Source organism: Mus pahari, chromosome 7, assembly GCF_900095145.1.
Source record: "Mus pahari chromosome 7, PAHARI_EIJ_v1.1, whole genome shotgun sequence".
In the NCBI taxonomy this organism is placed as follows: domain Eukaryota; kingdom Metazoa; phylum Chordata; class Mammalia; order Rodentia; family Muridae; genus Mus; species Mus pahari.
Genome location: NC_034596.1, coordinates 71,402,686 through 71,429,576, shown reverse-complemented (window position 1 = coordinate 71,429,576; position 26,891 = coordinate 71,402,686). Strand labels below are relative to the sequence as shown.

At 45.9% G+C, this 26,891-nt stretch overlaps 1 protein-coding gene across 10 annotated transcripts in view; it reads right to left on the bottom strand.

Annotated features, from left to right (window-relative positions):
* Positions 1 to 26,891, bottom strand: part of Syne2 (spectrin repeat containing nuclear envelope protein 2) — a 304,126-nt gene that overhangs the window by 18,823 nt on the left and 258,412 nt on the right. For 9 of the 10 annotated variants that reach the window (XM_029540662.1, XM_029540656.1, XM_021202357.2 and 6 more), the window contains 6 exons: positions 22,359 to 22,514; positions 20,100 to 20,258; positions 18,763 to 18,929; positions 7,358 to 7,520; positions 712 to 899; positions 2 to 152 (listed from right to left, as the gene is read on the bottom strand). In XM_029540662.1, the coding sequence (XP_029396522.1) occupies positions 2 to 152; positions 712 to 899; positions 7,358 to 7,520; positions 18,763 to 18,929; positions 20,100 to 20,258; positions 22,359 to 22,514 (984 nt within the window). Of the gene's footprint in view, position 1; positions 153 to 711; positions 900 to 7,357; positions 7,521 to 13,290; positions 13,672 to 18,762; positions 18,930 to 20,099; positions 20,259 to 22,358; positions 22,515 to 26,891 lie in introns of those variants that run through there. The other variant, XM_029540664.1, reaches the window with a different exon arrangement.

Below are 26,891 nucleotides of genomic sequence, written 5' to 3'. Positions count from 1 at the left end.
CCTCAAACCGTTTCAGCTCCTCTTTGGCATTTGTATACAACACCTCGGAGGAATTAGGGCAGGCCGCTGTTCTCTCGGCCGACTTGAGCCAGTCCTCGAAGCGGGAATAGTCATCTAAAAACTTCTGCCAAAGCCGCCAGGTCTCCTCGATTCTGACAGGAGGAGAGGACAGGAAGTTAGCACAGCTACCCATGTCCACTCCTAGCAGAGTTTACCCATTTTGGAGTTCCAAGTGTCCCTTGCTAGGGCCCATTTCCCAGACTTTGACTTGAACTGTTTAAGGAGACACCCCACCATTCCTTCCCAGGAAATAGCTAAGGATGTTGTTGCTCTAGGCCTAAACCCAGTTCTCCTGAAGGACTTAGGCACCTTGGAAAGCCTGGATCCAGGGCTTGGGCAAGAGTTGGGGCTGCCTGCCTGTGGTTTCCTTGCTCACTCTCCTAGGCCTTCTCTGACAATTCTTGAGTTTTCTTTCTTTAAAGACTAGGACTCTTGTAACCCAGGGTGGCCTTGAACTCTCCATCCTTCTGCCTCCACCTCATAAGGGCTGAGATGACAGGGACTCTGTGCTGGGATTTAAATGCAGAGCCTCATCTCTGCAAGGAAAATACTCTACCAAGTGAGCTGCTTCTTGGTAGATTTCTCAGTTCCTGTGGCTGCGGCATGTGTGTGTAGGAGGCTGACCAGGTTCGAGGCCAGCGGTCTGCTTACTTCATGCGCCGCTCCATTGACATGGCACAGATGTTCCTCCAGCGCCTGTCCAGGCTCCTGGTGGTCTGCTGGATTGAGTCACACTCCGTTTCATTGGCACAGGCGTCAGAGTCATGCAGTAGGACGTCACAGATATTGAACACAGACTCCACCCCTGCACTGTGTTGTTCGATATCTCGCTGCAGATCCTACGGTTACAAGAGAACACAAAAGCCCTTGAGATCTGAGTAGTGGCGGGAGGGCTGGCATCAAAGCATCCCTGCCCATCACTCCCTCCTAAGCTGGGAGTGGAGGGGGGTAGACACAGGTATCTGGGGATTCAAGTATACTGAGCTTGTTCATGTAGCTCTGTGCTACGGACAACTGGTCAACCTACATCTATTGGCAACTGTGCAATTATGCTAGCATACTAAATTAGTATACTGGGAAAGGGGAGTGCCCACCATACGCTGACAGATGGCACTGCTGGCTGATGCTACTGTCCGGCAGCTTTGTGTATACACAGGGTTTAATCCAAACCATCCAGTTCCAGAGGTTCCCAGTAACGACACGATTTGGGGGAGATCTTCTTTGGAAAATAGTCTTGTTTAGAAGGAACTCAAAATGACAGACTTTTGACCTTTGGTGGGTCACATGACTCTCATATCTATAAAGACTCTTATGCTGAGCCTGCACTCCCCTGGCAGCTACAGACACAGGGCTTCATGAACCCCAGGGGAGAATGTTGAGGCTTCTAACCCCAGGGGAACAGCTGAGGGGGTAGCTTGGGGAGTGTGGAAGGCCTCTGGAGACCTGTCCCTTGATTAGATATAAATAAATACATACATACATACATACATATAACGAGATAGATAGTTCATGACCATAGAAAAAGATGGACCATTGGATTCTGCTCTCCCCTCCTTACTTAGCCCAAGAAGATTGCCTTTTCTGATCCTTCTGTCTCTCAGAAGGATCATCCCCACCCTGATGAAGTGCTAGAATGACAGGCATGTGCCAATATACCCAGTCTGAAAATTTTCTTTAAAAAGAAACAGTCATTATCAAGAGACTCCTCCCCACCCTATGCACTGTAGGTGTGGGAGGGAGGGGGAGGGGGAGGGAGGGAGAGAGAGAGAGAGCGTGTGAGAGAGAGTTGAGAGGTCTTTCCTATCATGCAGATTCTGTGGTAAGTGATATAAGGCTGCCCCATGAGTCCTGGTACCTAAATCACACCACGAAGGAGCAAAGTTCAATTCTATTTTAGTCATTTCATTAATATGTCTGTCTCTGAAAGTTTACATTTCACACGAACCGCTGGTAAGTACACTAAGGTTATAAATCAGGCCACAAGAATATTATTTTGTCAACTGTAGCCACTGTCCACAGAAAGGCAGTAAGGGTCATTCTAGGTCACTTGAGTACTGCTGCTGTGTGGCTACTGCATGGGCCTAGTATTTCTTACATCTCTTCTGATAAATGTAGGTCTGGACTTGCTGTGTTCAGGTAGCAATGAGAACAAATGCTTGCACTCATTCTCCATTCTCCACCAGGCAGTCCCAGTCTCAGTCCAGAGTCCAGACACTACGTATTTATATGCAGAAATATATATCTGCTTGGCCCTGGGAGGCAAGGTGTGTTGGTAGAGTTCTTAAGTTCTGTAGTCAGGGAGAAGGCCTAAGGTACTACAGGGGCGGGGTCTCTGCAGGGTCAATGCAAGGGCTGCTTTAACAACGACAGCATTTAAGTAGAATTCCACCTTTAAGAATTCTTACTGGTTCACTGGTTGGTCTCAAGCTTTTCAGAAATGCACTGGCATTGATGCATCTTCTCTTTAGCTATGAAAGCAATAAATCAGCACTCCAAAGAGTGATACTGAATCAGCATAGGGACACTTTTAATTGAAAAATGTCCACTATGACATTTGGATCTAGTTAGCTAGGACAAGAAGCTAGGACAGTTTGGAAAGGTGCAGAGAAATTCTAGCCTACCTGTAAACAGGAATGTGATATACTTTAAGAATCATTTCAATGGTCTCACATTATCATTAATTTTAATATCTAATTAAAAAAATTAAGTATGTAGGTATCTAAGCTACATGCCCTATGTCTATGTACCTTGTGTGTGCCTGTTGCCTATGGTGGCCAGAAGAGGGACGTGGATCCCTTGAACTGTAGTTACATACACATGGTCTTGAGCAGCCACATGGGTTCTGGGATTTGGACCTGGGTCCTTTGGAAGAGCGACTGGTGCTCTTAGCCACTGAGCCTTCTCTCTAGCCCTATCTTACACTCTTAACCCAGGTTATGCTGAATAAGATGGCTAAAGAGAACAGACTATGCAAGGCAAGTGTTAGGAACAAATGAACTCCGAGACACTTTATAAATGACCACCTTCATTTGGGTTTTTAAAAAGGTCCAAGATTTTAACAACTTTCATCTAAAGATTCCATATCTTCTTTGAAACATCATAAAAGAGCTGAGCAATGATATAGTATGAACTAGTACCTCGTACAATCTAAAGGAAAGTGGACTGTATCTTAAAACATAATCCATATAAGTGCTGGACCAGTAACATTTGCATCATCATCATCATCATCATGATGTCAGTAATACCCATCAGGGCCTACATCTGAAGAAGTATTACATTTTAGAAGCTGTCTGAACTCTGAGAAACAGCATAAACCAGTAAGAAAGCCTTTCCCTCATCAAAAGGAGTAAGTGATAGGACTCAGAGGACCTAAACCAGTGGGTTCTCAACTTTCCTAATGGTATGACCCTTTAATACAGTTCCTCATGTTGCAGTGACCCCAACTATAAACTTATTTTTGTTGCTATTTTATAACTGTATCTTGCTACTGATGTTATGAACTGTAATTATCTGAATTGAAATGCAAATGCCTGATATGTGACCTCAAAGGGGTTGAGACCCACAGGTTGAGAACCATTGGCCCAAACCCTTCTTCCACCACCTCCTCTCATCACCTCCCCAAGGTTGTTTCACTAAGAGGACTGAGGGACAGCAGGGACCACAACAGCTTTAAAAGCTAAGGACTTCTGAGAAGACAGGATTAAGTGATCTCAACTTTTTTAGATCTTATTTTAGGAAGACTTCAGGTAATTATCTGTGATTAAAACATGAGCAAAGTTTTGAGAAATGTCGTATCCATACTTCCTGAGAGTAATATTCTGTCTCCAGTGTTTCAGAAAGTCTGGATTTAATGTGACAGAGAGTGACACTCTTTTCAGTAAAACCACAAACAATTGCCTTAGTGCCTCTACAATAGGTGGAGTAGGGCCTTTTCTGCCCTCAAGAAAGTCCAGATCCTAGTCCCAGAATCAAGGCTGTGTTAGGTTACATGGTATGATGGTTTGAATGACAATGGCTGCCAGAGACTCGTATATTTAAATACTTAGTCAGCAGGGACTGGCACTATTTGAAAGGATTAAAAGGACTAGGAGGTGTGGCCTCATCAGAGGAAGTGTGTCACTGGGGGTGGGCTTTGAGGTTTCAAAAGCCCATGCCAGGCAGCCCAGATGTGTGTGTGAGTGCTCCGTGTGTGTGTGTGTGTGTGTGTGTGTGTGTGTGTGTGTGTGTCTCAGGATGTAGCTCTAAGCCACCTTTCCAGCACCATACCTTCCTATTGCCATGCTTTCTGCCATGATAATAGGCTAAACATCTTAACTAAAGCATCCCTAATTAAATGTTTTCTTTTATAAGAGCTGTCATGGTCTCTTCATAGTAACAGAACAGTGAGTAAGGTACATAGTAAAGGAGACTGATAAACAGCCAACCACACGAGCTTAGAATATGAACATTCCCCTGACATCTGCGCGAGGCCAGTGTGATACCCACTCACCAGTGGGTGAGTTATTGAAAGGACACACCCATGGAGAACGGCCTATGAATCAAAGACTGCACCTCAGATCAGTGGTTCTCAACCCGTGCGCCCTGACCTTCTTGGGGGTGGAGGTCTCATATTAAATATTTATATTATGATTCATCACATTAGCAAAATTACAGCTATGAAGTAGCAATGAAACGGTTTTATGGCTGGGGGTCACCACAACATGAGGAGCTGTATTAAAGGGTCTTAGTATTAGGAAGGTTGAGAACCACTGGTCTAGCGTCTCCAGCAAAGGCGGCAGCCCCTTTGATGCCTTGTCAGAAGTATAAGATAACAAGTTTGTGATTTTTAAGTTGCTGAGTTTGTGGAGCTTCATTACAATAACAGGAAATTAATATATCAACTTCTTCATAGCAATGCCAGTTCCCAATACCACCTCGGCCACCTTTCTTGGTAATCATAAAGGACACAAATTCCATTTGTGGTGACCTTAAACTCTGCAAAGAGGCAGCCGTCACACTGGCCAGATTGAAATTACCTACCACTTCAGCATGGGGACAAAGAAGGCCAAGAGAGTGGCAGTTTCAGATTTTAAGGCTTGAGGAGTAAATTCTCTGCCATTTAGTGTTTTGTCCCACTTTGGATTTATGAAATGTGAAGACAGTTTTCAGGCCCAGCCAAATTCAGCCTCATTCTTTAAGAGTAAAGATAACTGCCAGCATCCATTCACTTGAGTTAACCCACCATCCAGGGGGCAGGTATTTACAAGGCCTTGTCTATTGAGAGATTGCCCAAAGAAATTCATGCTAGAAAGTCAAATTGGCAAATGAAGCTGAGTGGTCCTGCAGCTGTGACTTCTCTGAGATGCACATTCAGATCTCTGTGATGCCCACTGAAATTATACGATGCTCAGGGCTATCTTCTACCCACTAAAGCAAAGATAATATCTAGAGCAGTGGTTCTCAGCCTCCCTAATGGTGTGACCCTTTACCACAGTTCCTCACATTGTGGTCACCCCCAAACATACAATTATTTTTATTGCTACTTCATAATTGTAATTTTGCTACCATTATGAATCGTAATGTAAATATCTGATATTAGATATAGGATGTCTACTATCCCTGTGACCCCTGTGAATGGGTCATTTGACCCCCAAAGGGGTCTAGACCTACAAGTTGAAAACAACTGATCTAGATAACCTCAATAGAAAAGACATGTTTAGCTGGGCACGTTGGTGCGTGTCTTCAATTCTAATACCAGGGAGGTAGAAGGAGGCAGATCTCTGTGAGCTAGGGGTCACCTAGTCTACAAGTGAGTTCTAGGCCAGGCAGAGCTATACAGTAAGGACCCAATACCTCTTATCTGTTTATACCTATGCTCATGAGAATATAGCAAGACATAATTAAAATAATAAAAAGTAGACCACAGGGGCTGGTGAGATGGCTCAGTGGGTAAGAGCACCCGACTGCTCTTCCGAAGGTCCGGAGTTCAAATCCCAGCAACCACATGGTGGCTCACAACCATCCATAACAAGATCTGACGCCCTCTTCTGGAGTGTCTGAAGACAGCTACAGTGTACTTACATATAATAAATAAATAAATAAATCTTAAAAAAAAAAAAAGTAGAAAACAGCCAGGTGTGGTGGCGCACACCTTTAATCCCAGCACTCGAGAGGCAGAGGCAGGCAAATTTCTGAGTTTGTATACAGCCTGGTATACAGAGTGAGTTCCAGGACAGCCAGGGCTATACAGAGAAACCCTGTCTCGAAAAACCAAAAAATAAAATAAAATAAAATAAACCTTTAAAAAGTGGTTTCAGGTGCATTTTTATTAAAACAATAAAAAGTTGTAAAAGTTAAACATCTATTCTTTTTAATGTCCCCCAAAATGTTACTTTTAAATCAATAAAGGTCAGGTAGTGGTGGCACATGCTTTTAATTCCAGCAGTCAGGCATAGGCAAGTGGATCTCTGTGAGTTTGAAGCCAGCTTGGTCTACATGGTGAGTTCTAGGACAGTCAGGGCTACACAGTGAAATCCTGTCTTGAAAAGCAAAAAGCAAACAACAAAACAATTAAACCAATAAAAAAGATAGACCTGACTCGAGAAAATTTATCATTAAAGAGTGTCTTCTGAGAAAGGCATGGTGACACACACCTATAAATCCCAGCACACAGGAGGTTCAAGGTCACCCTCAGCTATATCGATAGTTCAAGGACAGTCTGGGTAAAATGATGTCTCCCTCTCTCCCTCCCTCCCTCCCTCCCTCGAAGGCACATGTGACACACACACACAAAACTGGGGTATTCCCTTCTGGTCTTGACTGAGCACTTGCCTAACATATGACAGACACCGGGTTGAGTCCCAGGAGGGAGGGTCAGGTTTGAGGTTACCTTGATCTCTAGAGACTACTCTTCCGAGGCAATTCCTCAAGTGAGGCTCTCTCTTCTCAGGTGTATCAAGTAGATGTCAGTACAATGAGGGGGAAGGCTGAGAGTTTCAAGTTAGTCTGGGTTATCTCTCACTCCAAAAGAGAAACTATACCCCTAACTCATTCCCTTTCACAGCGATGTTAAACGCAACAGATAAGAATAAAAACCCCACTGACCATCGAAAGTAAGGTTTGCATCCTCAGCACTACTTGAACTATTTCCAAAAGGGCTATGTAAAAGGGAAGGGGCATTCAGAGATGGATGCCTCTCACATGAGGCAGAGACACGGGCAGGTATCTGCTTCCTCTGAGGGAAAGGCAGAGGAGGGCAGGCCTGACTTGGCCTCCCACGGTGCCACCCTTCCTCCCAGCACTCCTTCCTGTCACTTACCTGCTGCTCAGCAAGCCTCTTCTGGATCTCCTGGTTATCACAGACGTCGTAGACAACAGGCTTGGAGAGCTCAGACTCGATGCGAGCCAACCAGGTGCGAAGGTTGCTCATGTTTTTGTCCAACTGCTGGATGAAAGCAAACGTCTCCTTCAGCTTCTTCACCCTGAATGCAATGGAGGAGAGAACCAGTCATTAGCAGTGAGAAGCATGGGCCAGTTCGGATGCTGGTGAGCAGAAGAGCGCATGCGTTGCTTTAATTCATCGCAGGAACAACTCACATGTCCCAGGTAAGCATGTTCACAGAGTAGGAGACTCTACAATACTCTTGGTCCGCATGATTTTTCACAGGGACTCAGTTAAGCCAAAAGTCCTGTCAGACCCACATAGACTTCTCCTAACACCCTGACCAGCTTTCTGGGGCTCCACTATGAAGACTTCGGTCCAGTTCCTGTCACTGGTGTTCCCGAGGCAACAGCAGTCAGCGGTCCTCCCTGGATGGCTAATGATGTCGCCTACGCAGTTCACTTGGCACTTACTTGGCTCATGATGCCCTTTATGGGCTCTGGACAAGGACAGAACATACAGCAACCCTGCCCCTTCAATGTGCGGACTGGTGCTCCATTGAGTCTGCCTCGCCGTGGGCTTGTTACGGGGCATCTCTGAGTCAGAAGGGAAACACCACGCAAGCAGAGTTCTGCTTGCCGTCTCTCTGACAACCTCAGGTCCCTTCCGGCCTGATGGGGCAGGTTTGAGAGGACAGATGCAGCTTGTTCTCACTGGCATTTCATGTTAACACTTGCAAGGGAAATTGGAGCTACTGAAGCAAAAACCCATCTTTGTCGATCCGAGCCAGGGTCTTACTAAGTAGTGCACACTGGCCCGAAACTCCCAGATCCTCCTGCCTCTGCCTCCTGGATGCTGGGATTATAGGTGTGAGCCACCTCACCTGGCTAAGCCATCATTCTCCACACAGAGACTGAACTGAAATGCTTCAAACGGCAGCTCCTGTGAGAGCCCTAAGGTAGGAAGAGTGAACGCTTGCACTGTGGATCTTGGGGATTTGGGTTCTCCCAGAGATCCGGAAGTAATGGTTACATTGGAAGTTCCCACTTACCAATCCCCATGCAGGCAGATGCCCTCAGAACTGCATCTCCGGCGGGCGGGCGGACGGCAATAGAAAGAGAAACTGAGATGCTAACTCACAGGAAGCACACCATCTGCTGCACCTCCACCAAGGTTTATTTAACCCAACAACTTCCTCTGGCCTCTGTGCCTCCCTACTCACCACCTTTGGTTCCATTTCTGAAGACGAGTCTGATTCATGCTTGGAACCTTTCAACAGTCTGCTCTCTACCCTGACAAACCAGTTTAATCTCATAATCTGTTTAACACCTCAGGGCAATTTGCTGCATGACCTCTTTGGCCTCTCACGGGAAAGTGAAAGTCGTTTCTCTCTCTTCCTTGGGAACACTTCTTCCATAACCGCCCCCTACCCAACCCCCACGCTCCTGGAGCACTAGGGCAAGCTAACAGCACAGTGGGAGACACTCCCCACTCTTCAGAAAAGAAAGGTAGCTAGGCACCTCCCTCCTGGCTGTGCACCCGGCTGAAAACAAATACTTGGTAAATAAGGTAGGGTCTTTGGTAGGTCAGGCAGGCCTTGATCCTTCCCTGTTGTCAAGGTTGCTCTTGAACTTCTGACCCTCTGCCTTCACCTTCGTAGTGTTGGGATTAGATCCATAGAGGAGCGCTCTGGTTTACATAGAGCTGGGAATGGAACCCGGGCTTAGTTCACCCTGGGTAAGCTACTCTACCTAGCAGCCTTCCCTACCTCCAGGCTACTGTTTAAGTGGACCAAAGAGTCACTGAGTTTATATCTCACAGTCAATCAGGACTTCCCCCGACAGCCTTCTAGTTCTGTCTGTGCTAGCAGTGACTGTATGAATTTAGGAGAACCCTCTTACCTCGGCCCCTCTACCTGTAAGCTTCTGGGGTCTCCCAAACCTCATCAATAAGAGGAGTGGGCTTTAACCTTGGAGCAGATCAGTGTGAAAGTCCCAATCCACAACCCACTTACAAGATCTACAGCCCTGCAAGGCACTTGACTCAGACTCCAAATGTCCTTATTATTTATAAAATTAAACATCTTGCAGGTGATGTGGGACCAAGTAGCCACTGGGATATAATACATGTTCAGCGGTGTAACTTCCCATATGCTGAGGAGGTCTCGTGACGCTACAACTCCATAATGGAGCCAGCTTTGGACTTCACAGTAGTGTTTTATTCTCGGTAGCTCTATGAGGCGGGAGGGCTTGCAGGCAGCTTGGGGTTTGAGTTCTGGCTTCATTAACCTCACGTAGAAAATGGGGCTAACAGCGATACCCTCCTTCACTGGGTTGGCTGGGCAGCAGGAAGGAGGTGTGCATGAAAGGCATCTGGGACACTCTCTGACGAGGACAAGTGCCCAGGAATCATGGGCACAATCAAGGAACTATATTTTCCAAACTGCACTCTTGCAGCAGACAAAAAGTCTCCCTCAAAGCCACGCGATGATTTATTGAAAAGGCAGTAAAAGAATCCGGGCGAGGCCTGGATATGGCTATAGCCCATGTCTGGCTCTCATCTCTGTGGTTTTAGTAACATGCCCTTCTCGTCCCATCTCACCACCCTGACTGTGCAAGGAGCCCTCACAGCTATGAGGGGCTGCCCTATTCAAAAAACCTCTTACTGGAGAAGAGGCCTGGCCATGCCCACTTCCTGTGGGTAGAGACCGGCGTTCAGGCTCGGTTATCATCATCTCCCTCCCTCCCGTTGCTCTTCCTCTCTTCCCAGGATGGCACCTCACTATGCTCCCATCAAGCACCCAACCCCAGGCCATTATGAGAATCACAGCTTTTTCCTTATGTCAACAAAAAGAGGTCTGGGGAGACCACCTTCTATACGAAGGGAGCTACCACACAACAAATAGCCTGGGCATAACCATACTTAACTTTTGCCAACCAGAAGTTAGGGATGCTACAACTCTCCTGGAGAAGGAGAGGAACAATTTGCTTGCCTTTCCTCGGACTGTTGTATTCACAACGGAGTGCTCGAGGCAGACCAGTGAGAGGACGGAAATAAAACATATACACTGAACATCCCTAAACATCATCATGTTAAAAAATCTACAACATTTGAAGGCTGTCATCACAAGTGAAAACTTCCACATCAGACCTCACACCAGAAGGCACACTAAGGGCCTTAGCTATGAATGTGAGAAATGCCAGCGGATTCCCAGGAGATCTCAATATGCAGATATCTCAAGATAGAAAAACAAATCCAAAGTGTCTCTGCTCTCAAGTGTGTGGTGTGAAAGGTTACGTAGCTATACCGGCCTCTTCCCTGTAATCCATTCCTTTAAAATATCTACACTGGGGCTGGAGAGATGGCTCAGTGGTTAAGAGCACTGACTGCTCTTCTAGAGGTCCCGAGTTCAATTCCCAGCCACCACATGGTGGCTTACAACCATCTCTAATGAGATCTGATGCCTTCTTCTGGTGTGTCTGAAGTCTGCGACAGTGTACTCATATACATAAATAAATAATTCTTTTAAAAAAATCTATATTGTACTAAAGGGGAACATCTATGTAACCTGCTAAGATTTATCTCATATGCTAACATCTGCTCTGTCTCACATGCTAGTGACTCACTTCATCATCTCAACGATGCTGACAGACAGGTGCTGTGGCACTGTGGTCACTGTTATCCCTAATGCTGGCACACGGGTACTACGGTACTAGCACCACTGCTGTCCTCCCCATTGGACAGCTGAGGAAAAGAAGGTTCACAGGTTAAATAACCAGCTCGGTCACCTGGATCATCAGCAGGGGCAGGATTCTAACCTCCGACAGTCTGGCCTCTGTGGCTTGTCCTATACCTTGCACACAGATACACATAGATTGGGGGTAGGAGATGGGTTTTGCGGCTGTTGGGGAACATGATTCGGATACGGGAGCCAATACTTGTGCTTGCAGCCAGAGCATGGGAAGAGGCTCGAAGGTGCAGATTTACTGCCCATGTTTCTCTTTCACGGTTTTCTGTCAATACACATTTAGCCACTTACTTTGTTGTGGGTCCTATGCACACTGTGAGGATTCAGTAACTCAAAGCTGGGTCCTAAGTCCTACAGAGCTTATGCCCCTGCAATTTAGGTATCGAGGTACAGTATCAGAAGTACTTTGAAATAAATACCCACTGGGGGAGGAAGTGACAGTCACCAGTTTGTCTTTTCCATTCAAACGATGGCAATGCCATATGTTAAAGACAAGAGGATAACAGAATACTTTATCCACAAAGCAATTTACTGTCCTATGAGTGACAGGGCACCTATTGATAACAAGTAAGTTTAAAGGCCAAGTGGAGCAAGGGAAGGCAGAAGCAGGGTGGGGGGAGGGAAAAAGAGGGGGGGACAGACAGACAGACAGACTGATTTATCCAGTGAGTCTAACCTGCTCTGTGGCTTAACCTCTGTCTGACACCCTCAATGCATTGGAATCAGAATGTTTCTCCAGCAATCACCTGAGAATTTATTCCAAGAATAACATGAATTGTTAAAATCTCTGTAGTTCTGCTCCCCACAGACACTGTAACTCAACTGTCACCTTCGCTGGGTCAGGAAGCATGTGCCCTTTGCTGATCCTGACGGCTGGCCTCTATAATCCAGGCCTCACTCAGACGGTTCTCGAAACACTCAGACCTTCAGTTAACAACAGGAAACAAGGAAACCTAATCAAAGCCTAGCCTGATGGCACGGCGTGGCATGGCATGGCACAATATCAGCCACCTGGGCAACTTGTGTGGGTCCTACCTCTGCACGTGCCCATGGTCATCCAGGTAATAGTTCTCATGCATTACCTCTGAAGACATGGCATATACCCAGAAGAAAAGAAGTCCGGTCTCCTGAGCTAAGCTCCAGAACTGATGACCAAAACTATACTGTTGGGTGCCATGCATCAAAAAAAAAAAAAAAAATTTTTTTTTTTCCTATGAAACCAAACAAAATTAGGGTCATGCCTAAGAGCGGCTGTAGACTAGAAGAGTTCTATTAGAGGAATCATGGGTAGAGATATAGGGCATGATCAAGGTGAATAAAGTTTTTCTTTCATCTTAACCAGAGGTGGCTCAGAATGTAACACTGAAGAACACAGCTCTCCTTCAAGAAAGGTCAAAAGGATGGTGACTTGCTAATCAGTGCATACAGCAAGCAGAAACCTTGCTATATATATGAGAGGCTTTAAATAGCAAATGCATATTTCTGGAATAATTCATGTGTATGCACATAGAGTAATATAACTTTCGGATCTGTTCTAATGGTAAACAGTATACAGTATGCAAATTATAAAAGCCCAGGTAGGTGTAAGTTAAACGATGCCTCTGTCAATGTGGACAGCGTAACAAAATTAGTAAGGAGAACTGAAACAGTCAATAGTATCCGAACCTGAACCCAAGGAAATACTTAAACCTATAGGCAGCCATCAGTTGCTGAACATGGCTGTACCAAGCTTGTACAATTTTTTCCTTTTAAAGAGCTTACTATCATCATAGTAAAATCGTTAATTTCCACGCCCTGATTTGAGGGCACAGACAGGACAGCACATTTTGAAGCCAATTGCTGCTCTGGAGCATTTTTGATGCTGGGAGATTTCTATTTTCCTCACAGCATAATCGCATCTCTCTCTGCCCGGCTTGTCAGAGATAGGCTGCGGACACCACAAACACGTTGACGCCAGGAGAGAACCCATCCCCCCTGATGGCTGAGTGCACACACTCCGCAGCCACCATCTCATCGGTGATCTCTATTGTAGCCAAAAATGAGTGAGCCAGACAGCAAGACACACAGAGATAGCAGGGGCCACCTGGGTCACGGGTGCGGCTGCCGCTGACATGGCACTTACTGTTTATGAGAAAAAACCATTCCTTAGGTTTCAGCGGACGCTCCAAGTTCCCGGCTGCACCTCCACCTCCTGGCCAGGCGGCCCCTCCCCCTGCCCAGCCTGCTCTCTTCATTCACTGGCTCAGCATCTTCCAACCAGGCCCTCGGCAAGGCTCCCCATCGGCCACGGCAGGCAGAGGCACCACCCCAGTTGGCTCCTGGGCACAGGGTGATGCCGGCGAGGAAGGAAGACACCTTTTCTATGTTCCACAATTTTTAATCTGTTTCCCCCTCTTGCAATAAAGAAACCATCTCTCTCCAGCGCTTTGCTCTCACACACACAGCCTTTGTTCTGACGCTACAGGATTGCAAGGCTGAGGGGAGAAAGTCCCAGCGTTATCTTGGCACCGTGTTATTTATGAAGTGCTATAAAGCCAGGGAGGAAACATTTAGATTGGGAACATGGGAGAAAAAGAGATTTCTGGTTTATAATTTCTCCGTGTCACGTTTATAAGCAGCAGTGAAACCTGAAGCCCCGGCCATGGGGTGGGGGTGGGGGGTGATTTGCTCGGGTCCTGAAGGAGACATTTCCCTAAGGACCTTTCTTGCCTAAGGACTGGAGCCCTGCCCGAGAAGGCCAGAGTTCAGCTACACTATCCCACTGACTGTTGCTCAGGGAGGGACTCCACCTTGTAGTACAAATGGCCCTCAAGACAGAGGAGGAGAGTTCGACTTCTCCCGAGTGGGATTTCTAAAATGTAGGAACACGGAAATCCTTCTCTCTCCTAGGGCAATGTCCGCTTGGGCTTGTTTCTTTCCCTGTTTTGAGACTTGAGCTCCTGTGTTCCTACAACCCACGGCTTAGCCATTACTGTATTTCCCACCTGTGAGAGGACATAAGCCTTCTCTACCAGTGGAACAAGGTGTGAAGGCTTGGCAATATTTTCCCTAAAACGTGGCACCCGCGTTGCTCGCTGCCACAAGCTGAGCTGCTCCTGTGACCTCTGAAAGGGAGACTCCGACGCTCATTCCCTGACCAAGCACATCCGGGCAGTTGTTTCCCATAAGTTGGTTGCATTCCCCTTGGGGAAGCCCTCAACTCCCAGAAGGCACTTCTGCTATGGAGGGGGAATGGTTGGATTGACAGGAAAGTGGAACGGGGCAGGGCCACCTCCAGTGGGCCCTTCTCTATACCCAGTGACCTCCATAGCCTTCCCAGCACCTGTGCTGGCTGGAGAAAGACAGCTTCCTGACTGAAAGCGCTGTCTGGCCTCTCACAGTGACCTTGAGAAGATATAGCTAGAAGGAGGAGGGCCATGAAAAGGGTTAGCCCATTCTACATGCGTTGAAAACCATCCATAACCCACGGTTGCAGGGTAAAACCTGCTGAGCTTAGATGACATTTTACTTGCTATCAGCATACGTGAGATGGGCTTCTCATATTGGTAGAGGGAATGTGAAAAGTATGTTTAATTTCTTTCGCTGTCTTTCCCGGGGACATGATACTTCTGAATGCACAAGAGCCATCCAGTGTCAACAGGAAGGGACAAGCCTTTGGCTACATGCTACCATCTAGCTGAAGTCTCTCCTTCATACACTAGCATAGGATACTAAGCCCACTCACGATGGTACCATTGAGGAGACACTCAAGCCAACAGTAGCATTTTCCTTAGAAACTGTAGATAATGGGAATGAAAGAGATCACTAACGATCCCCTCGAGGGAGAATGCCAGAGCAAATCTCCCAAGGGAGCTTTCAGGGACTAGAAGTACCCGTTGGATCATTCACCCACACTGCTAGAAATAGTCTTTAAAAATGGTCCCACCCTGGGGCTTAAGAGACGACTCTGTTGGTAAAGTGTTCGTCACACAAGCAAGAATGAGGACCTGTGTTCGGATCCTATATAAGAGCCGAGCATGGTCTTATTCATACTTGTAACCCTAGCCTGGGGATGGGGGTGTGGAGGCAAGAAGACAGGTGCATTGCAAGATCCCATTGGCTAGCCATCTAGCCAATCAACAAACTTGGGGCTCAATGAGAGACTTGGCCTTGAAATATAAAGTGGGGATCTATCAAGGAAAGATACCTGATATCTACCATGGGTGCTCTCACCCCAGATCCTATGAAATGGCTCAGCCAAGATATGCACTACACCCCCCCCTCCAACCCCCACTGACTAAACATTAAGACACAGGGTGACCCGTGTTCACAGTTCCTGCTTCACACAACAGAAGGTGCCAAATTCTCCCCTGACTTTATTCCCACTGAAGTCTAATTGGGAAGGCCCTCTTGGAGCCATGGTCCCTGCTGGTTGAACATGTTCATTTTTGTCCATCTCCCATGTTCTCATGTAACTCCCTCCCTCTTAGAGGACTGTACATACGATGGCTCTGAAAGAAAACTTCTAAGAGCTCAGTTGCCCTTCCTGAATTTAGATTTTGCCAAGTTACTTTTTATATACAGCATCTAAGAAACATAAGGAAGTGGGGGGTGGGTAATGACTAGGGCTAACAGCGTATTCTTCATTTAATCTCTTGAGTGAGCGAAGAAGTATGTAACTAAAATTCCTCGTCATTGAGTCTGACTGGATTCTAGATAATTATAGCCCAGGGCCTATGTGAATGGTCTTGGACTTTCCAGCCCTTGTCAAGGTTATCTCAAGACACATACCCTGCAGCTCCTTTGCTTTAAGGAGGTGGCTGATGTCGAGAAGACTTTCGAAATGGAGAAGACAGCGGTTCAAGGCTAAGACCTCTCTTCCTGTTGTGGTTATCAGACATCCTCGATGGATGCCGTGGAGGCGGATGTGTGTGGATGGACCCTTGGTGGTCCTGCCACCATCTCATCTGAATCTCAGCCTTCACAGGTACCCTGCTAAGGAGGCAGGAAGCAGGATTTGTGCATGGTCCTTCAGCATGGAGACTGAGGCTCAGGACTCATTCACAAATCTCTGACTTGCTTCACTCCACTGCTCATGTGTTCTCACGTGGTCTTCCCATCAAGAGTATCATACCAGGGCACACGTCAGGAACGAAGGTCTTAGCTCCACCCAGACCCGTGGCTGGGGCAGCTCTAGATGTGGCATACCAGGGTAGGATATGATGTTTGCTGAAGCTTGAGAACCACTGTCTTCCAGTACACAGTACCTGACACTGAGTCCTAGGTTTCAGAAAAATTTTCATATAGTGCCTGAGAAAGCCAGCGTCTCACAGATGTCTTCTTAAGATGTTTTGTGCAGTGAGACAGACATACAGACTCTAGCTCCTGTTGCAGCCCTGAGCTGAAGTTCCTGAGAGAACTCCTTCCCCGTCTCTGAAGTGCAGTTTCCCTCTCTGAAAATAAGGCTCAGACTGGCCATGTAGTATTGTCTCCAAGAGCCAAAACAGCTGATGTGAAGAGCCTGGCTCTGCTGCCGCTTCCCCCCCCTCCCCCAGGAGCCTTGCTGTCTGAAATAATCAGATGAAATGCAGCTTTAAGAAACCTGTTGTATGTGTGGGGGGGGGGAGGGGAAGATGGGATGGAGGTTTCCTGAAGGGGGGGGACTGGAAAAGGGGATAACATTTGAAATGTAAATAAAGGAAATATCAAAGAAAAAAGAAAAACAAACAAACCAGAAACCTGTTGTGGGAGCTGGAGAGAGAGCTCAGTGGTTAAGAGCACTGGCTGTTCGTCCAGAGGTCCCGAGTTCAATTCCAAGCAACCACATGGTGGCTCACAACCATCTGTAATGAGATCTGGTGCCCTTACATACATAACATAAATAAATTAAAAAAAAAAAAGAAAGAAAGAAAAGAAAGAAAAGAAAAGAAGCCTGTTGTAATGTTGCAGTAATCATTTTGAAATTTATTGAGAAAAAACCCAGAGTAATAGTTTTTTAATTTTTCTTGTCTTTGCTTTTTAAACAGTGAATGAGACCTGGCTTTGTGGGTTTTAGAGTTCTGAACACCAGGTCAAGCCTTCAGCTTTAACTTAGGCTTATGGTGAAGTTCTCACTGGACTCTATTCATTGTGTCTTTCCAACTACAAAGGTCTACGGTGGCAGGAGGATGGCAGCTACCTGAGTTGAGCTACTGGTTGCATTCTCGGCTGTCTCTATTAGTTGGGCAAGTTATTTAACTTCAGCCCTCAGTTTTTCTTATCTATAAAATGGGATGATGGTATCAACCTTTCAGAATTACGTTAAAATTTAAGTGAGGGCTGGAGAGATGGCTCAGCAGGTAAAGGCGGTTCTTGCCAAATCTAATGACTTGAATTCTACCCCTGCGATCCACATGATAGAAGGAGACTCCCACAGTTTCTCCCCGTACCTCCATACATGGGATGCAGCACTCATTTCTGTCCCTCTCCCATAAGTAATTGTACTACAAAGGTGAAGCGACGTCATACAAGGCATGAACTCAATAGGCAGTCAAGATATTTGCTGCTGTTGCCAATCGCTATGTCCAAGAAGGCTGATGCACTTTTATCTCTACCAAGGAACTGGCCAGTGATGCGCAGCCAGTGAGAAGCCAGCAGCCTGCTGACATCTACACAGCGATCGCACTGAAAAAAACGCATGCTACCCCCTCTTCTTACACTTGAGCCAGTGGGGCTTCTCATCCCTTCCCGGGTGGCTTTTCTCCCGTTCCACATCATACCTGCTTTCTCATACCAAGGGTCTCTCCCACTGCCTGCAGCCGCCATCAGGAGTTCCAAACCTTCCCTCAGTACCCTCTGGGTAGGCAGGTCTTTCCTTGTCTCCACCCTCCACTCTCAGAAGACAGGATCCGGACTCTATATGCTTGACTCTACTGCTGACAGACATGCACTCCCATTAACGTAACTGGCTCCTCTTACTTCCTGTCTGCTGAGCTCACCCCACCTGGCCATTGCCTCTGCTGACTGAATCGGGTTCACGTACGGTCTCCAGTGGACAGTGAGGTAAAGGACACGCCACGCCATCAGCACCAGTCTATTCTTATCTCCAAGTCTTAACAGTCTCTCCTCTAAACTCCAGATGATACCCATGTTCACACCTGAGCACACTGTCCTGTGAGACATGTGCTGGGCCACTGGCAGACAGTGTCGCATGAGTGGTCCCCAAAGCAGACATCTCGGAAAACCAGGTTGCATTAGGAAAACACGTGGTCTGGGGAGGAGGGTGCTGCCTTTCTTGAGATTTGAAATTGGAAGCCACACTCAACAATAACAATAGCAGCCGCAGCAGCAGCATTCAAACAGTAACTCGGTGGTAGAATACTGGCCTAGCATGTGAGGCTGGGTTTAATCCTTTGCATCATAAACAACACACACACACAGACTTAACTCGTCAAGTTTTGCTCAACTATCGTTTCCATTTATTGTTCAAATTAGAATCTCTCCTCATCTCCCCTCAACTGAATATCTGTGTGCTTATAACCTGTCAGGTTACCAAACAGGAAGACCTGACTCAGTTCACCAGCTCGGAGAGGAAATCTCGAGGAGTAAATACAAATTATCTTAGGCCAGCCCTTACCTTGATCCGATGACGTCAAAGAGATGCTGCCAGCGGTCGTTGATCTTGCTGAGCTTCTCCTCCGTCTCAGCCGCCTTGGCCTTGCTGCTGGCCTTGATCAGCTGGTCGCCCATCTGCTTCAGCTGCAGCTTGTTTTCCGTGAACAAGGTGATTTCTTCCATACAGTCCTGACAGGTACCAAAGCCCGAGCCATTATGTCCAGGCCCGAGCACGTCACTGCCAGGCCGGTCCCTTTCCAGCCCAGGGCAGAGTTCTCTCTTAACACACCTTTTTGTTTGTTTTTATTTTATCAGACAGGGTCTCATGCTGGAGTCTAGGCTGAAACTGAACTCCAGGCAATCCTCCTGCCTCACGTACCCTGGTCATGGGATAGCAAGCACATACTACCATGTTGCTTACATTAGCTTATTTATGCAATTTTTATGTACCTTGGTCTTTTCCTTGCATGTCTGTCTGTGTGAGGGTGTCAGATCCCCTGGAACAGGAGTTACAGATAGTTGTGAGCTGTCATGTGGATCCTAGGAATTCAACCTGGGTCCTCTGGAAGAGCCAGGGCTTTTAACCACTGACCCATCTTTCCAGCCCTGTCTACATTAATTTTAATTGGAAAACAAAAACCTTATGCTTGTCAACAGTTCTTCAAGGGATGGCTGTCCCAGCTGGGTGAGTACAAAGTGTTTAATGCAGTAATGACTTTCTCTGATGATGTAGCCCAGGCCTGCAGCTCCTGAGCCTCCTGCCTCAAACTCCTGAGTGCTGGTGTAGGCATGTGTTCCCATGCCAGGATGTAGGTATGGTCTATTTCTTTATCCTTGCAGTGCCAAGGATTGAACTCGGGGCTTCATACATGGAAGGCAAGTACTCTACCCCCTGGGTTCTGTCCCAGCCCCCTCAGGTTCTTTCTTAATGAACAACCCTTCGGTTGCACGTCACAGATGTGGAGCTGAGGCTAGACAGAGCTGACCAAGTCGGCCTGAGGTCAGTTTTCCCAGGGATTATGGAAAGATGTTTTGGGTGACTACAATGATGCTCGACTGACCTCTTCCGTGAGCCTCATTGCTGCAGGCGTCCTCTTGGGCTCTACTAAACACTCACTAGATCCCATCATTGGCTAACTTTCCCGACTGAAGGGAGGCAGCCCTCCCCAGCACTGTATCCACCTATGACATGCTCATGCTTTCTATCTCTTCTATCCCCTCCTTCAGAAAACTCAAAAACAGTCCCTTGAAAGATGTACACTGCCATTAGAAACACCAGTGACATGGCAGGTCCTGGAGTCCTGTGGAAGCCCATAGCCCTCCTCCATCGCATCCACGGGGAACCCCGCCCCCACTCACTTTCTGTAGCTTTTCGATCATTTCTTCAATGCTGACATCCGCTGTCTGTAGAACTTTGTTTTCCATCTGGACCAGCCAAGCACACAGTTCTTTATTTTTCTCATTGAACACGATCCAGGAGTTAAGTCTGTCTTCAATCTCCTGCTTGCGGATAGCCACCTAGGCAATGACATGCACGGGGCAGCTGAGGATAGCAGGGAAGGAACACCGGAGAGCACCCCCACTCTAGTCCCCCCCCCCCCACCTCACACACCTTTCACACACACAAACACACACGAAGGCCATTCACTTTGGTCAGTGTCTCTGAAACCTGTTTCCTTTTCTTAAAACCTCAGACTTAGCATGTACAAAAGTTTTTTCCATCTGTGATGACCACCATAAAAGCTAACAAAAGACAAAATGACATGCTCTGTGCTCTGTATTGAGCGCCATCAAGCCTAAGGCAGAAAGGTTAAGGTGAATACAGAGTCAATCATGGCCCTGCTTCGGTTTTTGTTTCCCGTGTTCTTTCAGTATTTGCTGCTCCCTCCACGAGAATTTCTAACTTTTGTAGCCCAAAGCTTTTCCCTTTCGGAAACTCATCAAGTCTCTATATCCAGAAGGCCGTGTCCTGCTTACTTATGTTGAAGATTAACTTACTTAAATCCAGATCACAAGATTAAAAAAAAAAAAAAAGAAAGAAAGAAAGAAAACAAAAAACACCCAGTCATTTATTAGTAATGCAAATGATCAGGAAACCTTAAAAGTAGTAAAAAGTTGTTTTTTTTTTTTTTTTTGAGTATCTAAACAAAACAAAATAAACAAAAATACCAAATTCCCAAACAATTCATTTAATTTATCTTGTCATTACACACTGTAGTTTTTGTCTGGAAACCATGAAAATGTCAGCAAACGTTGGTCTGGAGCGAGCAGGCTGACCCCCCAAATGCCCAGTGCTCTATTGTGCTAACATCAGGCACGGGGCTTCCCCGTCTACTTAGAGGGCTACGGGTTAGCAATTAAACTCTGGATAATTCAAACCAGCCTATCAAAAAGGACATCTATTCTCAGTTTCTGAGAAATCACTGGAATCTTAAACAGGGCAGTGTAGTATGGGCAGCTAAGGGCTCTTCAGTAGTTTTAGTGCCACATCTTATAGGAGGAAGAGAAGGCTGCACTTTCCCGAGATTTTTTTTTTTTTCTCACTGTGTACAAAAGAACTTCTGCTCTTCCCAGAGTGAGGTCAAGGTACCAAAGGCTCCAGTGTCCCGCCCAGCCAAATGCATTTAAAAGGCCCGAAATCTGTCCCTGGAAAAACAAGCATTTTGCTCCTATTCCTCCAGAAATCTGTTTATTTTGGCTTTTAAAACTCCTGGCATGTGTGCCATGATTGAGTCCGTGCTGGTAACAATCGGGACCATCTGGGTGCGCTCGCTCTTTGAGTCCTAACTCTCTCAAGACTTCTCACAGATCCTGAATGTTTTCATTTACTGAAAATAGGAATTAGAAAAATTTAAAAGACACTTAGAGTACATTGTAACTACTAAGAATCAAGGTTTTGTAACAAATACTATTCAAAATGTAATTAAAAGTGTCTCTAGAACACAGGTATTTACAAATGTCAAAATTCATTGATACAAAAAAAATGAGATTAAGGCTTTAACTTTTCCTGAGAATTATATATCCTTAGAGCAAGGGTCTTTAAGATTAACTGAACCCTTTAATTCCACCTTGATATCCTGTCATAGTCTTGAACTGTGCAATAGGCTAAACACAATTCCATTCTTATCCAGTACAAGTGATCGGCTAAGGTCATTAGGCTGTAATCACTTCAGAGTGTAAAAAGGCGCTTAGAACTGAATATCTGAATGCAGCGGATGCCTGTGGGCATCAAGGCTCCGGTGTGGCAGAGGAGAGACATGCAGGGGGTCAGAGAGATCTCTCCTAATACGCAGATCGGTACTTCTCTAAGCAAGCCATGGAGTAGAATCTTCACAAGCATGACCCTTGCTTCCATCCCAGCTTAAAGTGATCTTAAACAAAACAAAACCAACCAACCAAAACTAACTCAGTGCAAGTGTGCAAAGTTACACAGTGAACTCTGTTAAAACAAAGAGGTCAATCTGTTAAGAAGGGTTGCTGCCTCCTAAAGGAACCAGCAGAGAGGCACAGGGGTCCCAGACCCAAGGGCTCCTGCTTCAGCGGAGTCAGGATCCCTTCCTTTGGCCTTGGAACGTTTCAATCAACCCCCTCAGCCCCACAGGCAGCAGACTGACTTACTCTTAGGCAGAGGTCCTCCCATTGTCTGTGCAAAAGCTCGATCTGCTCCTTCAGAACCGTCACGTCCTCCGCCAGGATGTGCTGGCTCAAGTCGGCCTTCATAGTTTGAAGTTCTTTCAAGCTGTGCGTCCAGTTAGCCAGAGACGTCTCTACTTCCTGCATTTAAATGCGAGGAGAAAGGGGGGGAAGCCTTCAACCCCAGCTGCTGTTGTTTCCAAACCTGTAGGCTAATCCTTTGATTAGACTCTGGGGGAGGGGAGGCTGGGAAGGGGAGGGACCTACGGAATGAGAAACAGCCGCTCCCGCAGCCCTGCCTGGCTGCCTCCCTCCAGTCACCTTTCTCTCAAGGGGACAGTCTTTGCACTCTTCCAGCTCCTTCCCTCAGGTAGCCGGAGTTTAATAAAGTCTTTCTGTTGGAAAACCATCCAGGACCTTTACCATTCTTTGTTTGTTTGTTTGTTTGTTTTGGTTTCTCCAGGCAGGGTTTCTCTGTGTAGCCCTCCCTGGCTGTCCTGGAACTCAGTGCTTAGACTAGGCTGGCCTCGAACTCAGAAATCCGCCTGCCTCTGCCTCCCCAAGTGCTGCGCTGGGATTAAAGGTGTGCAGTCACCACTGCCTGGCTGACCTTTACCATTCTTTAGAGGGTACAGCGTACATAATATAAGAAAAGCAACATTTGCACACATTTCTGGATTAAGACCCAGAAACTATGTTAAGATGTCATATAAAGTATGATCTCTCACTTTCACAATGCCTGGTATGCCACTAACACTGAGGCTGGCCATCATGAAATGACAACTTCTGTTTGGAAGAACTTATTTTGTATTTTCTAAATAAATGTCTATAGTGGAGGGGAAATTGCTTGCTGATAACTGGCAGCGATTAAATTAGCAGATAGCTTCCTATATTTATCATTCATTCATTCATTTGTAAGAGATCCAACCTAGGGCCTCACATTAGATAGGCAGAGACAATACCACTAAACTATGTACCATCAGCTTCAGTGAGTTTTTAAAATGAAGTCCTTTTCAGATCCAATGAAAGGTAGCATTTAATAAAACCAATCCTTTTTACTACAGAGGGAAGTGGAGGGGACCAGCCCAGACACCCAGAGCCTGTTAGGTTTCAGTTGTGTTTAGGGTTCTTTTTTTATTTTTATTTTTTTTCCAAGACAGGGTTTCTCTGTTATAGCCCTGGCTGTCCTGGAACTCACTTTGTAGACCAGGCTGGCCTCGAACTCAGAAATCCGCCTGCCTCTACCTCCTGAGTGTTGGGATTAAAGGCGTGCACCACCACGCCCGGCCTGTGGTGTGGTTTCTTAACTGGCTAAATTCTCTATGTTTCTCATAAAATGGTCCAGAGGAAACTCAAAGTTTGCATAAAAATGGCCAGGCACAGTAATGCACACTTTTAATCCCAAGCAGTCAACCACAGAGCTATATCCCCAGCCTGGGCCCTCTGCTTTATAGTCTCATTGCTCCTCTCTTGTCTCCCTACCGTGCATGAGTGCACTCACGCATGCACATACACACCCCACACACATGCATACAATGTAGCTATGTGGTTCTCACGCATGCACATACACACCCCACACACATGCATACAATGTAGCTATGTGGTTAGCATGTATCTCCCCAACAGACTGTACTGACAGGCTGGCAGGGACCGGACAGCACTGCTTCTGAAATACACCCTTTTCTTCTCAAGTTGCTTTGTGCCAGTGTTTTATCATGGCACCTGCCCCACCTCTGGTGTGGACTGAATCATTAGATATGATGAATTATATGTATGAATGAAAAGGAAGGAAAATGAAATGAAATGAACGCATTTGTCTAGTTTGTACCAATAACTCATTTGGGTCGTTGACTATCTGTTTGGTTTTGCAGTAGTGGGGACTCAACTCAGGACTTCATGCAAGTTGGGCAAATGGCAAGGTCTTACTATGCAGTACTGAATGGCCTGGTACTCGCTATGTTGCTTAGGCTGGGTTCCAACTTATAGTCCTGCCTCTGCTTCCTAAGCTGGGATTAGAGGTTTTATGCAACCACACAGGGCTAAGAGCTTTAAAATGTTCTTAAGTGTTAAGAGAAAGACAAAAAAGGAGTCAAGTAATACGCGGGGAGGTGTAGCATGTGAGCTAATTACAGCCAATGATCACTTCGGTGGAAACATTCCAGGAACCACACCTCAGATCTGGGAGTATCTCAGTGGTGGAGACTTGCCTAGCAACGGGCTCCGGGTTCCTTCCCATGGAAAAACCATCCATCTGCCCATCTGTAGTAGGATGCTACAGCCTTTAAGTTAAAATGCCCCAGCCAGGCGTGGTAGCCCACGTCTTTAATCCCAGTACTTGGGAGGCAGAGGCAGGTAAAATTCTGAGTTCGAGGCCAGCCTGGTTCCAGGACAGCCAGGGCTACACAGAGAAACCCTGCCTCGAAAAACCAAAGTGCCCCAGATTTACTAGAAAATGATGGCAAGAGAGTAAGTCAACCAGATAAGTTTCCTTTATCTTTAGTCTCATAAATGGTCTGTATTGCAAAATTACTTGTAAAATCCCAGTTACCATATATAGAGCACGATATAAAACTTCAAGTTGTTTATATTTAGCAGTGCATTACCAGGCTCAAGCTGGATTCCCTACAGCAACAGGCAGCACAAGCCTTGTCCTGAGGTATTAGTCCTGTTTTTCTGCACTACCATTTGAACTAAAGGGGATGGGTAGATTTTGTGCAAGAGCGAGGGAGGGTCTGAGTTGGAGCCTCAATCCCCATGTGAAAAAGCCAGGCATGGTGGTACGTGCCTTCCAGCACCAGGGAGATGAAGACAGGAGGGTCCCTGAGCCTGCTAGCCAGCAAGCCTAGCTAAATCAGTGAACTGCAGGTTCAGTGAGAGATCCTGTCTCAAGCAAATCAAGTGGAGAGCAATGGAAGATGACACTGGACACTGACCTCTGGTCTCCATGTGCACGTGCATGTTAGGGCATGCACACATTCATGGATGTATATACATACATGCACAGAAAGGGAACAAAAGATGGAAGACATATGCATGTGCATGGACATGGACAGAATATCTTATCTTGGGAAGAATATTCAACAAATTAGCCACATCAATTCCTGTGGTAAGGAATGGGAGAAAAAATTTAATATACATCTTATGAACATTCTGAATTTAGAACCATGTGACTATATTATTTGAAATTTATTTTAAAATTAGAACTGCTTCAATAAATTTTTCTTTCCACAAGTCTTAGATGTCCACTGTAGCAATTTTCATAATAGTATATAGAGCAGTGGTTATCGACCTTCTTAATGCTGTGACCCTTTAATACAATTCTTCGTGTTATGGTGACCCCCAACATAAAATTATTACCATTGCTACTTCATAACTATAATTTTGCTATTGTTATGAATTGTGATGTAAATTTCTGTGTTTTCCAATGGTCAGTCAACCCCCAAGAGCTTACGGCCCACAGATTTAGAACCACTGCTACAGATAGTCTGTGTTAGCCAGGAATCTATGAAAGCTTTATATTTAGAGACATTACATGTCAGGCTGACCATACCTCATTCAAAATGCTTAGAATGAGAAATGCTTCGTATCTCAGAGTTTTGGGGAATTTTTGAAATAGGAATGCTCAACTTGTGTGTGTATGGTGAGAGTGTATATGTACATGTGTTTTGTGTGTGTGTGTGTGTGTGTGTGTGTATGGCTGTGTGTGGTATATGGTATGTGTGTTGTGTGTATATATATATATGGTGTGTATGTGGCATATGTCTATCATGTGTGTCTGTGTGCTGTTATTACCACATGAAGTTGGCTATAATGGGATGTAGCTTTATGAGGAAAGGAAGGCTCAGGCAGGTTGGACGGGTCACAAACTCTTCTGGGATCATATTCATGGTCCTAGATATGCCTCCAGTTACTTGGGATCTGTTTTGGAATCTGGTTATTAGTTGGATGAATTTGTGGATCTCTACCATGATTGTTTCCACTGGTGAACGGGGCTGGGCTCATAAAAGCTGCAGACTCTGCTGGCAGCCAAGGGTGTGACAGACACTTGGTGAGACACAGTCAGCACAGGCTTCTAGACGTTTTGCCTCACCTCTCAAGACTGTGATGTCTGCTAATAGCAATTTGATATTGAAGCCAATGAAGAGGAGAAGAAAATCTGAGGAGCAAATCTTTTCTTGGTTTTTCGAGACAGGGTTTCTCTGTGTAGCCCTGACTGTCCTGGAATTCACTCTGTAGACCAGGCTGGCCTCGAACTCAGAAATCTGCCTGCCTTTGCCTCCCAAGCCTGCCTCTGCCTCCCAAGTGCTAGGATTAAAGGCATGTGCCACCACTGCCTGGCTGCAAATCTTGTTTATATGGCTTTCTTTCTTTTCTTTTCTTTCTTTCTTTCTTTCTTTCTTTCTTTCTTTCTTTCTTTCTTTCTTTATTCCTTCCTTTCTTTCTTTCTTTCTTTCTTTCTTTCTTTCTTTCTTTCTTTCTTTCTTTCTTTCTTTTTTGTTTATATGGCTTTCTTTCTTT